Source organism: Parasteatoda tepidariorum, chromosome 5 (genome assembly GCF_043381705.1).
Source record: "Parasteatoda tepidariorum isolate YZ-2023 chromosome 5, CAS_Ptep_4.0, whole genome shotgun sequence".
Taxonomy (NCBI): domain Eukaryota; kingdom Metazoa; phylum Arthropoda; class Arachnida; order Araneae; family Theridiidae; genus Parasteatoda; species Parasteatoda tepidariorum.
In genome coordinates, this window is record NC_092208.1 from 60,126,970 (window position 1) to 60,145,593 (window position 18,624).

Here is an 18,624-nt window from a genome sequence, read left to right on the forward strand (position 1 = left end):
CTGAACTCAATTTTTCCTTAAAGAAAGGTTTAAAATACTAATGGAGGTGAAACAGAAATTGTCAGGAAAAGTTTCTCCCATGGTGTAGCGTCCTCTTAAGTGTCCTTCGATAAACTAGTCGAGCATCTTTGAAGAAAGTATTATTTAACTTAGTAATTCTGATGATATTATTAATATACAACTTTTGTCAAATTAATTTATCTTTTCTAGATTAAAGTTATTAAAAAAAGAAGGTGTTTTGATGTTTTTTCTTCGTCTGCACTTTCCGTTAGTTTACATGGAATAATAATACCACTCCCTTGAGCCATGATATTGAATACAATTGCAGACTTTCAAGAAAAATGACAAATTGCACTATGTTTACATTCATGTTAATCAATAAAATAGCGCAATAAAGTAACAGATGGTATAATTTGTACAATACTATGGGGAAATTTAGTACCGAATTAAGGTTATATGAAATCTTCTGGTGTTTTGGTACAACTTCTTCCAAAACTTCAAATATTGTATACTTTCATTTTATTTATAGGGATGGCACAAGAGCCAAAAAGGACTACACTGCATTAAATGCGAATTAAAACAAGTAAGAAATTAAAACTAAAATCTAAACTCACGAAAAGCAGCTGTTTTCCCCTCTGTTGTGAATAAAGTGTCGTTTGTATTAAATCATAATATCTTTTTAAAAACAAATAGATATCACTGTCAACATAAAAACAAGCTTTGAATAAGATAAATAAAAAGAAATTTAAAAAATTGCAAAAAGTTTCGTTTCATGGAAAATTTCTATTAAATGACAATTTAAATTTAATTACTTATATTTAAGATTATTCATAATTAAAACTAACAATTTAAATTTCGTGTAACGTTACTTCATTCGAAGCAAATAATAAGTGTTACTTTAATAAAACTAACATTAATTTTGCAACCCATTTCATTTTATCGAATTACAGTCGCATCAAATTGAAAGTTAAATGAAATGGGATTAAGAAGTGGCTAAACTGCTCTAAGCACAAATTAAAAAAGAAAGAAATCTGATAAAAAAATTTCCTAAATTTAGAATAGAGCAAGAGTATATATGTATATTTTTTTTTTATATGAAAAACTGATTTGTGCAATATGCAATATTCAACAAAGTAGTTTTTCATAATAAAATTAAAAAGTAATGTTTCAAAACTGTTTTTCTTTCTTTCTTTTTTTTCTTATTTTTATGAAAATTTTTTTCAAAGTAAAAAAAAATAACGAAATCATAAATTTTTTACAGCACAAAAAATAAGGATTTCAGTTTTAATCAAACTTATATTTGTGTTCATCCCATTTAGAATTTCAAAAATTCCTAAACGACTTTGATTAATGAATATTAGTAGAACATCTGCCGTTTTCTGGATCGATGCAAATGTAATTAGGATGTTCAGAACTTTTTTTTATCCCCCAGATGAGGTATGCCAACCATAATCACAGATGTCATACTTTGGGTTGAATTTAATGTAAATTAGAAATGAGATGAGAAAGAGTTTTTTTTTTGTTTTTGTTTGTCAACACATTTTTAAAGGATATTTTTCATAAAAGTTATGTCATATAAATTCTCTCTTTTATTACTTGGCATCAATTGCTTCAGGGATAAACTTTGAGTTGTAAGATGACGCTAAAGTTAATTAAACGGAGCAAGAAAAAAAATAAGTTGTGCTAAAATGGAACTCTTGAATAATTTTATTATAGGCGTATTTTAGAAATTGTGTTACGGTTAAAGAAATGCGAATTTGACCTTTTTCTTTATTAATAGTATGGTATTTTAATTATAAATTTCAATCATTCACTTCTGATATAAATAGTAATGATTAATTAAAATCACTAAATTTAATCATTTTACCGTAAAATCGAAAAGATTGATTTCTCGGGAGAAATTATGTTTTAGCATACATTACATTATCTACATGTTAATGTAAAAAACATAAATTAGATAAACATTATTTAGATTTTAGTGCATAGTGTGCAAAATAAAAAACGAACCACCACGAATGACTTTTCATCTAATGATCGGATCTTCGCTTTCTAGGATTCATTCTTCAAGGTTCGAAGGGGTGACCTCAAATATGCTACTTAATTAGTGCAGACAATATTTTAAGTTACGTAATGAGACAAAAACGCAATTTACGTACGTAACGTAAAAAACGTAAACGTAATTACGTAATGAGACAAAAGCGTAATTAACATAACTCTTGTCTTCCGAGGGATTTGCATTTCTGACCCCCAAAATTAAAGGGGTAGCCACAATCTAGGAAATATGGTCCATATAGTTAGGTCAGGAAGGTGCTCCTAATGTTAATTTTAATTTTTGCCTATTTCACTGTATCTCGAGAACTTTGTAATCGAATTGAAAAGTTTTTGCACACAATTATAAAATTCGTTTATCCAAATATAATTCCAGGCAAAAATAACTTTTAGTAATTATTTTTATTGTTTATTATTTTATTTAATAATGATCGAAAATGTTTAGCATGCTAAAACATTAAGATAGGTTAATGATAAAAAAATTATTAATATTTTTTTTAAGTAAATGTTCTGTTTATCATTAAACAAAATATTCAAACTGATGAAAAATTCTGATAAAATATTTAAAATTTTTTTTATTTTCGTCGTTTTAAAATGTGGATGTAGATTAACTGTGCCCCGTTTGACAGATATATAACAATTTTTAAAATAATTAAGGTCCTATCAGTGTCACTTAGCCTGTCACTAAATAAAATGATGAAGAACTTTAACATTTTTACCCTCAAGCACCATACTTAGACCAACAGATAAAAAGCAATCTTCTTGCTATATGCAACAGATTATATAACTCCACGATAATTGAAAAATATTAAAATTATGATTATTCCTTAGATCATTCCAAGACACCTCTACAAAAAGGTTGTCATTCTCTCTGACTCCAAAGCTTCCACACAGGCCATTGCATCATAGGAAATGCCCATATCAAAGAATATACAAGATTGTCTGGCCCTCTTGGAGAAACTGAAGATCGATGGTCGCCAAGTTACTCTACATGGATCCCAGGACATTGAGATATCTACAGCAATGAACAAGCTTATATGTTGGCAAAAAAAGACACAAAAATAAACCAACAACCAAATTCCAATAGATCCTTACATTCCACAAAACTCTACATCAAAAATTTATTATGGAAAAATTGGAAAGTGTCCCTTTCTTCCCGTATATCCCTGAAAAGTAGGAGGAACATTTTAGACCGAGGCATTTCAGACATACCCCGTGAAAAGGTTGTGGCAGAATTTAGACTTGGTGTGGGTCATGACTGTCTTGTGCACCACCTCCACAGCATTTGTATTTTTACGAGTCCGAATTGCCGACTCTAGAGGAAATTCGAAGTAATGAATAGGAAGCACTTGATGGGATGTTCGGCTGCACACGGAGACTCTGAAGTAGAAAGATATTAGAGTGCTAGGCATCTGCTAATAAGTCATTGACTTTTTTCTCTTATCTATTTCATTTGCATATTTTTTCTTGTTAAGAGTTTGTCAATTTCTGCCATTGGAATTAAAAAAAAGGAATATTCTTTATGATGAGGTTTCCTTCCATGCATAGCAAATTTTTAAGCTTCTTCCAAATCGTGTCAGAAATTGAAGGTGATGTTCATAATGCATAGAATTTTCAGAAAATGCTGTAAAAAATCAATTTATTGAATGATATAGGCTTTAATAAATGCTAGCTCATTTCAAAATGCTAGATGTAGACTAGCTTTGCCTCGTTTAACAGCCGCATACCAAATTTTAAAATATTTTAATTAAGATCCTATTATTTTCTTTTGACCTGCCACTAATTAAAATGATAAAGAACTTTTTCGTTTTCAACTTAACTGTACTTTATTTAGACTTGCAGCAAACAGCAGTCTTCTTGCTTTATACAACTGGTAAGAAATCTGTGGTAATTTAAAAATATTGAAAATGTGATTATAATTGATGATGAGGTTTCTATCTATGCGATGTAAATTTGTAAGTTTTTTCCAAATCGTATGAAAAATTAAAGGCAATGCTCCTAGCATTTTCAGAAAATGCCATAAAAATCAATTTATGGAATGATATAGGCCCTCATAAATGCTAGCTTGTTTCAAAATACTAGATGTAGACTAACTGTGACTCATTTGATAGTTGTGTACTAATTTCAAAATAATTATAATTAAGGTCCTATCAGTTTCTTTTGACCTGCTACTAAATAAAATGATAAAGAACTTTTCCACTTTTACCTAAACCCCACTATACTTAGATCAGCAGCAAACAGCAGTCTTCTTGCTTTATGCAACTGGTAAGAAATCTATGGTAATTTAAAAATATTGAAAATATGATTATAATTGATGATGAGGTTTCTATCTATGCGACGTAAATTTTTAAGTTTCTTCCAAATCGTATCAAAAATTAAAGGCAATGCTCCTAGCATTTTCAGAAGATGCTGTAAAAAAATCAATTTATCGAAAGATGTGGACCCTTATAATCCCTTCATTGAATCTCTGGTTTCTATGTGGATATGGAGGAGGAGAGATTTATACAAAGGGAAAAAATGAAACGTAAGAACAAACTAAAATCAATAATAAGGCCTGCGTCATCTTTTTTTCAATGTGTTCCATCTATTAGCAAAGTAATAACAGGAGTAAGAGTAATATTTTACCTGATGAGTACCAAAGGGCTCTGTAATGATCATATCTCCAAATATCTTTCTGCAATACATCGCCATTTTTGCTTGTTGTTTAGTTCTGAAAAGAAAAATGATACGAATCTGATAAGCCTGATATGGGGGAAAACTAGCAAAATTCTGAATGAATGTGAAAATAATCTTTCCTTTCATCATCTTTATGGTTGCGTCAAAACGGGAAAAATATTCGAAATGGAAACAAAATGTAATACATATATCATATGGCTCATTTTTATTTCTGGAGACGTATTTGAATGTACCGGAAAAGTTCCATTTTGTAACGACATTTTTGAATTCAATTTTTAAACTTGATCGATACTGTTAAAAGCTGTTTTGATCGGATTCAAATTTTTTTTCTTTTCTGTTCGATTTTACTTTTAAGTTACTTATTATTACAAGCTTTAATTTTGCGTAATGACAGTCACAAGCATAAACTATTTTCTAATACTACTATGTTGATTGAAGAGTTCGTGTCACCCTGAACAACTTTTGCTCTAATGATCCGATCTTCATGTTCTAGGACACAATCTTAATGACTTGAGGAGGTAACCTCGAATATGCTAATTAAAAAGTTCAGACGATATTTCTAGTCATGAAATCAGACACAAAGGCGTACTTCCGCTGAATAAATTTACCTTTTTTTGATGTATTCGGATTTTTGACTCCCAAAGTACAGGGGATAGTCAAAATCTGGGAAATATGGTCTCAAAAGTTTGATCAGAAGAGTGCCCTACTGTTTGAACCCATTAATGTTAATTTTACTTTTTGAGTTTTTTGGCATAACTCGAAAATTTTTTAAGTTAATTGAAAGTTTTTTATCGATATTATATAATTCGATTATTCAATCATGCAAAAATAACTTTTTAGTAAATATTTATTATTTTTTGTTATTTTATTATAGAATGACTAAACTATTGGAACCATATTTCCCAAATTGTGGCTACCCCCTATATATCGGGGGTCAGAAATCCGAATCCGTCGAAAAAAAAGGTATGTTTATTCAGAGAAATTACGTTTTTGCGTCTGATTTCGTAACTTAAATTATCGTCTGCACTTATTAAGTAGCATTTTAGGTCACATCCTGGGGCAATTAAGATTGAGTCCTAGAACGTGAAAACCCGATCATTAGATCAAAAATTATTCAGAGTGGTCTTTTTTTGAGCGCTGTACGATTCTGAAACACATTTGAAGAGGGTTGATAATAAACCCTTTTTGTGTGTGACGAAACCCTTTTTGTATAAGTCATTAGTGTTAAAGCAAAAAGGCAAAAAAACTGTTTCTTAAAAACATTTATTATATATTTTTAAACTTTACCAAACAAAATCAACTTTTAGTATCTTTTTTAATGTTTTGCGCAAACGTCGATAAATTTTCTCTAATAAAAAGCAACGTGACTACTATCCTGATTTAGTAACTGTTAAACAAAAATAATTAGCAAATAATACTCACGAACAATGATTTTCGAAGCTGAGAATGACTGGGTAGTCAGATGTTTTAAAAGCACAATCGGCTATCGCCTCTAATACTTCCTAAAAAAGAATTGTAAAATTAGATTAAGAAAATTATTTTTTCTGTCAGAATACTGTGATATCCAGTGTCCATTTAAAATTATATTTGTATTATGTTCAGTCAGCATGTGTTTGCTTCCTTGGGCGAAGCAATACTTTGGAATACAATTATGAGAGGAAATACATAGCATCAAAGACCAAAATGACATTATAATTTCATTGACTACTTTGGATACCTGCAAGCAGCTTCGCTAGAATTCTTAATCTAATATTACGGTAAAATAACCGGGAACAGTCTAAGTATCCATCTTACCGAAAAGTGTATGGTGTTGAGAAATTTATTCATTTTTACAGCTTTGAAACCGCTTGCAACTGTTATGGTAAAAAACCAGCGAAAACAAAGCGTTGCCGTCTTGAAAACATGTTCAAACCTGTATCGTATTGAATACGATTCCATGTCGCGGTTTCAAAAACCGTCTAAATGAAATTCAGCTGGACTTTGGAGTTACATTGGAGTATTGTTATGTTAGGCCCTTTTTTATTTTTTACTTTTTTTATTTTTAGGAAATGGACATTGAAGTTATGTTGTGATTTTGACAAAGAACCTTGGAATGTGGCAGAATTAATTTATCTAGTGGCGCCATCTAGTACGAGAGATAAGAAATGATTGACACTTTCGTATCAAGAAGCTCTGTGATGTTGTCATCTATGCGTGAATGAGAATTTTGTATTCCAATAGTTCTGGGTCATCAATTGAAAAATGCAGAACACTGGAAATTCCTTGAGTGTTGAAGGAATGGATGAAATGCTGTGGTATCAACCTCCGTCCAGCCGGTCAGAAGGTTAACAGATTTTCCCTCTCGGCTTAGGTGCATACCCAACTATAAGGAATTAATTGACTTTATAGCTATACAATTATTACCATAACATTATTTGGCTTGCCATAAAACTATTGGGAGTACAAGTTAGTTCGGTCCGTTTTCAAAAGATGGCTCTGGCTGTTATGCATGTTTCATAGTGACAGCTGGTTTCGGTGGTTTCAGAGAGGTTAGACATCTGTCAATAATATTCAGTTTATATCGCTTTGAGTTTCATATGAAAACGCTGTTTTTTAATTTGTTGAATATGTCAAATTTTGTGGTAATTACGCAGCATTTGTGGGAGATTTTATGCTTCTGCTTTTATTTTAAGAAAAGTGCAGCTGAAGCCCATGGAATGCTTGTAGAAGCTTATGGTAACAATGCTCCAACTGATAAATCATGTAGGGAATGGTTTCCACGCTTCAAGAATGGTGAATGTAGAATGATGAATGTTGAATGTAAAATGATGAATAGTGAATGTAGAATGGTGTTGTATACTGTGAGCTGCTACAACTTAGCGATTCCATTACGGGCGAACGGTATAGACTACAATTTATTCGCTTGAGCCGTGCATTACGAGAAAAGCGGCAGTAATACGAGCAAAGACATGACGAAGTTAATCTTCTACATGATAACGGGCGGCCTCATGTCGCAAAAGTCGTACAAAATTATTTGGAAACGCTCAAGTGGGATATTTTCCCGCACCCTCCATATTCGTCGGCCATTGCTCCTTCTGATAACTGGCTGTTCCGGCGGATGCAGCATGATTTTGCAGATCACCGGTTCACTTCTTTCGCAGAAATTGAAAATTGGCTCCTAACTTGGATCGCCCCAAAAGACGGGACGGTTTTTCGAGATGGAATTCAAAAATTGCCTTGCAGGTGGGAAAAAGTAGTAGTCAGCGATGGAAAATACTTTGAGTAATCTGTTCACTCATTTTGTTCCGAAATAAATGCATTTTTAACCACAAAATATAGGACCGAACTAATTTGTACTCCTAATACGTTAGGCATCCGACGACGGAAAATAAAAATATAAATTCATAATCTTTATCACATGACTTAGCTTCCAGCTTTCGAAGAGCGTGCTCTCGACTCTCATTGGCTATGAGTCTAGTTGGTTCAGATAAAACTGTGGTTGCTTACCGTATTATGTGAAAACAATGATTTGATTGTCTTGATTGAACATGGTAAAATAAACTAAACAACTTGTTTTCCCCCTTTATTTCTAAGAAATTTCTAACATTGGATAGTAAAAAGTTTATAAAAAATTCAAGAAATTTTTCAAACCAGAGTTATTTTTTACCTCATGGACACTATAGATATTTCTTCCACCAAAACAGTTGCTATACACTTCAACAAAGAAAAAAACAGACTCTATAACTTTATTCTTATTGATGATCACTTTTGATTCGTAAGAACAAGTGAACAGATTTTTGAAAAAGCAGGAAAGAAGACCAAAATGAAACTATAAAAAATATAGTGTAAGACGACCATATTTCATCATGTACAATCATTTCCTGTAGTTAAGCGACCGGTGGTCTTATAATATATGTTATCCATCAAAATACTTATAAGTTCAAGGGAGTTTAGCAATACATTTCATCATTTTCTTTTCCCTTCTATCTTTTTGGAAATGACAAGGTTTTCTGGAAGGATAAAACTATTTCCTTTTCGAAAATACTTCCTTCCATAACTAGGGTGATTTCTTAACCCATAGAATTAAGTACAAAAACGTCGATTTTTTTATTTTCATGCAAAGTGAATTGATATAATTGTTTATGTTTAGAAAACTTTTTAGATAAATTTAAATAAATTTAGCAATTTTATTGCAGATTCTCCTATTTAATATATATGAATATTTTAAACTTTATAAACGTGTAAGGATTTTTTAATTTTTCTTAATAATTTTCTTCCGATGAAATTAGTAAAATGATTAGAATTTATTAAGTAGATAAGTTGCATGATGGTTTGTAAGCTTCAAAATAAGTTTTAATTGTTTTGAAAAATTAAATTTAATTGTTTTGAAAACTACTTGAAAATCATTATTCATTTAAGAAATTGAATTTTTAAGCTATCTATTTAATTCTCTGAATTCTCGCTTAGTTATTAAGTGGATCAACACGACTCAATAAGTAGATCAGCATTTTAATCAAGACAACGAAGATCTTTCATCACCTCCATAGTGTGATTTTATTATTAAGGTTCAAAATGTTATATCGTACGCCATTATTTAATCCCAATATAAACTTATTAATCTGATGCTTTTGAAATGATATTTTCTTTAATCAAAATTATTTTATTTATGATCAACTTACATTTTCCAGTATATATTATAAAAAACTGCACTCAAATAAGCCTTTTTAACGAAATTCAATGATTTGTTGACCAACATTGAACTTGACCAAGTTAGCTGGCAATTATTCAAATATGCAAATTAGCTATTTCTGCCATTTGAATGCAGTTTTTTAAAGTAACTTTTTCTCCAATTCCCACCTACACCGATTCGAATTCCGCACTTGGTTTTCACTGACCACTGTGCTAACATAAAATATCCTCAGTGGTAGACGGATAGAGTCCCCTTGCTGTCAGGCTAACCATGGGAGGTTTTCGTGGGTTTCCTTTCCATGGAAATGCGGGTTAGTTCCTTCAAAAAGTCCTCCTCGAAGGAAATTTCTCCCAATACTTCATCCACGAGTTACCTTGTCCTCTGGATCGAGTTCAAAATTACAAGGCTACAGAGTTGAACATTGGTAATCGGAAACACTAAATTGGGCCAGCTGTTCAACGACGGTTATAAAATAAAAAAATATGTTGATATTCATTCGGGTATGAGAAGGGTGGGTGTGTTGTCAACTCTTTCAAAGGGCATCATATTAACTGAACTACTATTACCCCAACAGTAAGAAAGACTGCTGATAAAAAGGAAAGAAGTTCCATGCCTCTGATCTAGATTCGAACCCGGTACCTTTCTGACATGAGATCAGCTCCCTGACCACTATACAGTCTGGTAAAAATAACAACTTATGCTTAAAATAAACTTAAAATATGCTTAAAATAAAACAATTCTACGAAAAAAAGTACTGATTCAAATACGTACGAATAACCAGTTTATATTGGGGAAGCGCCCCAAACGGCGTGCGACGATATGTTCGAATGTGGATTGCTCTGCGATTCTTAATCCATATGAGGTGCTTTACCTCCCAACCATGTCTGTAGCCACAGAGCGTAATTCTTCCTGTTTGGGAGGTAAGAAAAAATAATATCAACACTTTGATGTCAATTCACATTGTTAAAAATTGAAGCCTTCACGGAGGTTAATGCTTCAAAAATTTCCTGACCAACGACATAAGTGCGGTAGTGTGGTCAACACTGCCATTCAGCCATGTTTACTTTTAAAGCAAGCTGGTATTCAGCTATTTGAAGCTACGATTGAACCGATTTTAGAAATGGTCCTGTCTAGTGCCGTCCATTGCGCTATCGCCACTTTCAATGTTATAGTTACAATACGTTTTTTTCCCCGGTAATGAACCCCTATATCTTTAACAAACTTCTAAAGCGTATAATATCCTTGTATCTATGAAAAATTGCACTACGTACATTTGGTAACATTAATGGTACTAGCTATTAAATATCAAGTCTTTGCTCTCAGTGATAGCAGATTTTAAAATCGTCATTTTCTTGTGCCAATAAGCATTTTTTACAGCAATATGTATTTGTTTATTCCGTAATTGCATATGGAAGAAACTTTGGGTACATTTTTGGATAAAGTCTAATTTTTTGAGCAAAACAAATATGCATGCGATTGTTGTTTACAAAAAGGAAATAAGTGATTTTTCTCTCCTTAAAACTGCACTTAGTGCAGGATTTATATAAACGCAAAAAAAAAATATTATTTAAATTATTTGATCATAATCTTCCAAATTATGTTAACATTTACAGCATGTATAATATTGCTAATCGGCTGTTTTGAAAAGAAACGCTCTTATTATGAAAAGAAAAATTAACGTTATATTACGTTAGTAACCGATAAAAAGTGTTGACCATAAGAATAAATTTATGCACCATAAAATGCAGGTTTGCTCTTATTTTTTTTCGTAAAATACATGGCCACTGATCGTAAGTTAACACTGTGCATATCTTTTACAAATTATTTATTTTCAAGTAAAGTCTTGAAAATTGTTAAAGACTTGAAAATTGTATAATACTGTTCTCTGTCAAGTGAAAGTATCTTTGTGTCCATCTTTGAGAAGGGCACTTGGTACTTTAATTTACGTCATACTAGAGCTGCACAATGGGCTATTGGCGAAGCTCTGGAAAACATCCCTGAGATTGATCAGGAGACAACGTGCATGCGTCACATCCCGTTTTACAGGAGGACACATTCACATACCATAAATCGATCTGCAGATCGTAATTTTGACCTAAACCATAGCACGATCAATCTCCGATATAGTATCCTCAAAGGTATTGATTTGTTATGGGAACTTGAAAGACATTGTGACCCAGACCAATACACCAATCACCATATTATACACGTGGAGTCTTCGGCAAGCGTAGATCGAACTCACGACCTTTCGTACATGGGTCTAACGCCCTACCAGTTAGGTTATTCCGGCTCCTCATTGCAGAGGGAATGCGAGGGACATGTTTTTCTGCGCTAGCTGGCATTAAAAAAAGAGATATTTGTTCAGAGAAATGCTGCAACCACTCTGGAATAGGGCGTATACCTAGGAATTGCGTTATTGAGCTTTATATAAAAAAACCATATAAATTTAACGTCAAATTTACTAGTTTAGATGTTCTATATATTACGGCTTTGGGCAATTTTGATTAAATAAAGAAGATGGACGTACTACGTGTTCATTACCAACTCTCCGAATTTGACAGAAATTTTCTTTGGACGCTGCAGTGGTGACAATATTGGCTCAACTTCCGACTTTTCGGTTTATTTGTATAATGTGCGTAAATTACTTAATATGATATGTAATATAGTTGATCTTTTAGATAATGTTGACTTACTTTGAGCAAAATTTCTGACACCACGGTGTACCCGTGCGTGATAATCGGTTCTTCATCCGAATTCCGCCCATTCCAACAATCCAGCTCAACGCATCTGCAACCAGTCAATAGTGTTTGTCGGTACATTTCGACGGAAGACTTTCCTGTTAGTTGATGACCTGGAGATGAAAAATATATACCTCAATCACTCAAATTTGTTCTGATTAAAGCTGTTTTGATCTATTTCAGAGTTTTGAAGTGTGTTCCCATTTTTTTTTCAAATTCCTCTCTTAACCTAAAATTCTAGTTTTATACCGAAAATGTTGATGGCAAAAGAAATTTAGCATGTCGTAGACATTTCAGACTGACAAGACGCATAAGTATCAATTTTTGTTTCTATTTTCTCCTTTGGATAATTCCAATTCAATGAAATCAATTCTACTTTGAAGAATATTCTATGTTTAGGACAACTTGTCATAAAATGTTTAAAAATCTTAAGGTATTTGTTTTAATTTAAAAAAATTGGAATTCATTTGCTGAGGTAAAAACTTTGATTTTATTACTAAGAATTTTTTGCTGCTACTTCAAAAAAAAAAGAAGAAAAAAACAAGGCAAATTAATGTTTAATTGTAACTTAATGACATTGATATTTTACACAAAAACAGAGATGATTTTTTAAAAAAGTAGACTTTATCAATCGGTCAACTAATAATGAAACAAATTTTAACTTTTTTTTCTTCAGTAAGGTGCAGTTTTAAATATCTTCCATTCATATAATAATCATTAGTGAACATTTTTTCAATCAATTTTACAGTGATTACGTGTTTTTAGCAAAGCGTATAACATTGCTTATAAAATTGTTAAATATGTGATAAAATATATTTTGTTAGTTAAGTTCATAACTGAAAAAATATCAAAATCAAATTAAACAATCGAAATTTGCTTTACCACTGAGATATGTGTTGTGTGAAGAGTTGATGAAGTAGTGACTGAGTGGTTGATCCATATTGTGGTTCTGATCTAGTTTTTCCAATGACACGATTGGATTATCATCTCCCATCAGATACCTTAAAAATCCAGTTTCTGACAACAACCCTGAAAGAAATACGATAGAATAGAAAACATTAGAAAGAAACACCGAATAATCGCCAATTTAATTATAAAGCTGCACACAGAAAATTCTTCATTAAAACTAAGAATAGTCAGTTGACTTCTTTTAAATTACTTCACTTAAATTGAAAAATTGAAACAATGAAAAAACATACATAGTAAATATAACGATGAAACGGTGTACTAGAAATGTGAGAATAGGGTCTGCATTGCCAAAATTATAACAAATTAAATTAATTATTTTACATAATAAATATTAAAAAAAGGGTTTGAAGAATGAAGTTTTGAGGGTAAACTAATCAAATAACCTCTGAGTATCTCTCTCATTCTCTGTATTCATATATATATACATATATATATATTGTGATGCCACAATTTGGCATTACATATGTATTTCCTATCTTTTTAAAATATCCTTCATTACTTAAGCTTATTTTTATTAATAGAATTATTTTTAAAATAAANCTTAAATTGAAAAATTGAAACAATGAAAAAACATATATAGTAAATATAACAATAAAACGGTGTACTAGAAATGTGAGAATAAGGTCTGCATTGCCAAAATTATAACAAATTAAATTAATTATTTTACATAATAAATATAAAAAAAAGGGTTTGAAGAATGAAGTTTGAGGGTAAACTAATCAAATAACCTCTGGGTATCTCTCTCATTCTCTGTATTCACATATATATATATATATATATATATATATATATATATAGAAAGTTATAGCAATGACACAATTATTCTTTCTGAAGACAAAGTATATGATCCAATATTCTACATATCGTGCTTATTCTTCAAACTTAACAGTAATAATAACTAAAAAACGAGTACGAATTTGCGATTCTTTGTGTTATTTGCAAGCATATTTTAACTTAAATGTTGTTTAAATGCATCTTTTTTCTTTAAACACCGATTATTTAAAAATATAAGAAATGTCTTTCATAAATGTTTAATAAGAAAAGCCCGAATTGATTTATGAACGGATAAAACAAATCAAGCAGAAATATGAATGATATTTGAGACGATTTCAATTAACCAATCACACAAACAAATAAAATTAGACAGAAAACTATTAAAATTCTCCCTGAACCATTCTCATAATCCACAGTAAATTTGCACTTTTATTTTGTTTTAGCATTTTCATTTCAAAACTAGGGATGTATGTTTCACGCAGGAAATTAATTCCAAGTGAGATAATAATTTATTTTGGAAATTTTTCGAGATAATGTTTGACAACGAAGATTCTTTCCCTTAGGGGGAGGATTCATGCGCAAAAATTTACTCAGGTATTTTCATTAAATTGAGTTTGGAAAAAAAAAAGAAAAACTCATCAAGTTTCATACAGAATTTTATAATTGAATTTGTTCCATAACAAATATGAAATAAACTTAAAGTAAGTTGACTTAAGACGAAAAAAAATAGTGTAGCAATAAATATTTTCCGTATTATGTCATAAAATCATCAGGAAAACTGCAAAAATAAACCTAACTGATAACACTTTTATTTTAGTAGAAAAAGAAATAGTAAACACATAAAATTTAATCCTTTGAAGCAGAATTTTTTAAAACAGATTTTGTATGCATTTTTAAAATTTTTTTTGGTAATAATTTAGTTCAAAATAAGTTAAAGCTTTTATATTTAGCATTATAATAGCTTATGTTACGAAATACATCTTGAAGCACCGATGTTTTTTTCTGTCTTAAAGGTAAATTCTTCAATACGCGACTTAATTCTAAACAATAATTTTTCAAATCTGCACTTATTGGCAGTTATTTAGATCAAAAGAAACAATTAATTATGCGTAATTGAAATTTCCTTAATTTACAAAATCAATTATTGATAAGTTTTTGAATATGAATGAAAAAAAATACTAACTGCTCTTTCTGAATTTTATATTTTAGTAAAAATATAATTCCAATAAGCTTATAAAAGTTTTTGGAACTATTACACTATTTTATAATAATTAAAAAATACTAAAATATATTTTTGCTTGTAGTTAGAATGTCAGAAAAAATGTATGAAAGGAACACCAGTATCCCATCTGCGTCAGACGGTTAAGGATGTAAAGAAAATAAACCTTTAAAATTACATGAGATTAAAAAAAATTGCTACAACTCATTTCATGGGACATAAATAAATAAATTTAAATAATTAAACAAATCTCCCAATTGCTAATGGAGATTCGAAGAAAAAAATTCAAACGAAAGTATAAAAAATATTACGGCATGAACTGTTGATTTTTGCCATCCTTGAGAAAACTTGAGCGAAATGAGCAAATAAAATTGGTTCTTGCCACATTTAATCTTAGAATGTAAGTAAGCAAACTTTTTAAAACCATGTCCAAAAGAAATACCTTTCAAAAAAAGATGAAATAATGATCGAGAACATGTATGGACGACTTATTTATCAACCTATTCAAATGGACTCTTTTTTATTTTTGTCAAATTTTAGTTTGAAACATAATTATGGTAAACTTATACAGCGTGTTTAGAATCATCTATATTTAGCGATATTGGACAACAAGAGGTGAAATAATGAGTTTCGAACGTGCATGTAATTTTTTCAGACTTTAAAATGAACACTGAAAATTAATTTATTTGTGCCAAATATATGTCTACATAATCCTTATTGTGAACCTACGAACGTTTTTAAGAACCGTCTTTTAAGAATGAACATAATTTATTTTTTTCTAAACTTTTCTAAGCAATTATAATTTTCGATAACTTCCTACATTTCTTGTTAAAATTTCAATTTCAGTGAGCTAGTTGCTAGTCGTAAAGACTTTTGTCTTCTCTTTTTTATAAAAAAGAAAGACATTCACACTCAATTGAAATCTTCCCATTTCCTTTGATTCAATCAATTTTAAATTGCGTTAAGAAAATAATGGTAAAATAATTTTTATAGAGGATGGTTTTAAAATTATTCATGAAATCAATGCTACCCTCTCAGAAATATTAGTTCTTCGGTAATCCGTAATACCAGGTTCTTTAGCCACAATGTCAAGTGCTACCTGAATTAAGCGATAAATTGTGCGATGTATCGTGTAATCATGGTACTAGATGTTATATGTTACAGTTTTACATCAAATATAGTTTTAAGTTATAAGTATCATGTTATCAAGTTTATTGTTTCCAAATGAATAAAATAAAACTTGCATGAGAAAAAAAAAAGAATTCACCTTCTATTTTTTAATGAAATTCCCCTCTAACACGCAATTATAACGAAATCATGTTTATTTAAACTATACTATAAAAATTATCTGAAGTACATTTTTTTAAAAATAAGTAAACACGTCAGTTAATAAATTAGGCACAGTTAAAAGTTTCGCAGATGAAACAATGGGATGATTCCCCGGCATGGATGTTTTGGAACCCACCCCAAACTGTTCAAACGAAACTGTTCGAAAACGAATAATTGGTTTTAATCTTAAGAGAAAAGTGGAGATATATTCTTTCCTTGCCTTTTTGTTATAAATAAATGATTTTGTATAACACGAAAGTTTTGAAAGCAAACTTTTAATTTTAATACGAAATATTTCCCTATGCAGCACCGACAATATTTTTTGTCTCTTTTTCATCAAAATAAAAATTTCTGCAAAATATACATTTAGAAATTAGGAATTTGTTTGGTGCATTTAAAATAAAAGGATCGAACCACATTCAGTACGAATGCTCCTAAGATTGTAAAAATCAGAATTGTATTTAATTTATCTTGAAGATTTTATCTTTTTTTATTGTAGTTTAGTTTTCGAAAAGAAATATTTAAAATATTGATACAACAATTATTATTAATTAAATAATGATGACGTCACGTGGAAGTTATGATTTGAATCAATCAAAACTCGAACTGTAAAACGATTAATAATCGTTAACGTAAACGACAAACTTTTCAAAAGAGGAAGAAATTTGGAGTAAGTTGCAAAAGCTCCATGACGTGGAACAGGCCCACAATCTATATTATATGGAACGTTTATACGTTCGTGGTTATAAAATCTAGTATGAAACAAATAAAATAAATGAAATTTCTTTTCACGGCTGGCATAAGCATGAAACAAAGCAGAAACAAAAGAATTTCCTCAGGGCAACTTGAATCAAACACTGATTTCAACTTTAAGTTTTATTTCAACTATCAAATACTACTTTAATTTTAACCTTTTTTATGACTATGCTCATTTTTCTTACTCTTTTATCTTATTCTTGTACATTTTACAGCTTTGTGATAAAATAAACGATTTATAGCTGTTGTGTTTTTGAACACTGAAATTTAGAGTTGCGTACTTTAGAAGAACTTCTGACGTACTTAGAATATATGAAAAAACAATTTGCAGCTTCAAATTAATACTGAAATATTTAGAATTTTGTGCATAGAAAAGTGCAAGGAATTATTTATTCTAAACTTTGGTATTCAAAAAAGTATATAAACCTAAACGGAAGTAACGTATCCAATAAGTAAGCGAAGCGAACTCCGATTGCGAAGCAATCCGATGGGAGCTGAAAAAGCTGTTCCGAGGGTTGGCGAGCATTTGTGAACAGAGAGTAGTGCTTCCTAATAAATTATTATTTCTTTTACTAACAACTATAAGTTCGAGCATCAATAAACAGAGGAGGACTAAATTTCATTTCTCTCAAATGAATTGACGTAAATTATTAGCAAATGTTCGCCGAAATTAATTGAACGAAAGGAAACATAATTAAAACAATTAATATATCTACAATGAAATATAAGGGATTCTGACAAAAATTATTAATCGCAACCTCCATTCTTTATATATAAAAAGGCTATTTCTAACTGTCATATCTTTCGCCAAGCAGGGTGTCTTTTCCTAAAGTATGTATCGCCATGGGTATCTTCTTACAACGAGGCACCATAAATAACAACTCCATGGAGCACTCGCTTCCAAACAAAGAATTGTATGACTTGATTAATGGTGTGAGTTGGCGATTTCTGATGAATTGCCTCCAATAATTTGAAACGGGAGCTCTGAAGCCACTTTGGTAGTTTTGAAGTTCGGAAAGGATTGCGTTCATGATTCAGAATAAGATCAATGTTATAACGAGAGCAAAGTTCTGAGCTCTATTGAGCTTGTGACTAAATAGAATAAACTAGTTCGGCGATCTCTTTGGAACCACGTGTAATTAATCAAATGGAAAATTAATGGTGGATGAAAGCAGGAGTTTTTAAATATGCATAAAAAACTACCTTAAAGGAAATGTTTGAAGAATATTTAAAATGGCTTGGCTATGTTGTTTGCATAGAATTTTTGAGAATCGAGCTTTTTTTGTGATTTTTTTCGGCAGTGAATTTATTTTAAAAATAGCTCTTTTCAAATTGCTTTTCTAAGTAAATAACAGAAAATATTTTACTTTGATATGAAAGGAGTTATTTTCATCTTCGCTTTGGCTAGTAATAATGTATCATGCGAATTATACATATGCTTTTTA

The 18,624-nt window shown here is 30.6% G+C and overlaps 1 protein-coding gene across 2 annotated transcripts in view; it reads right to left on the minus strand.

Annotated features, from left to right (window-relative positions):
• The window catches only part of LOC107456656 (1-phosphatidylinositol 4,5-bisphosphate phosphodiesterase classes I and II), a 363,608-nt gene that overhangs the window by 61,185 nt on the left and 283,799 nt on the right, over nt 1-18,624 (minus strand). For both annotated transcript variants that reach the window (XM_016074583.3, XM_016074582.3), the window contains exons 9-12: nt 13,015-13,161; nt 12,088-12,245; nt 6,148-6,227; nt 4,675-4,759 (exon numbers count right to left, since the gene is read on the minus strand). In XM_016074583.3, coding sequence (XP_015930069.1) covers nt 4,675-4,759; nt 6,148-6,227; nt 12,088-12,245; nt 13,015-13,161 — 470 coding nt within the window. The remainder of the gene's footprint in view (nt 1-4,674; nt 4,760-6,147; nt 6,228-12,087; nt 12,246-13,014; nt 13,162-18,624) is intronic.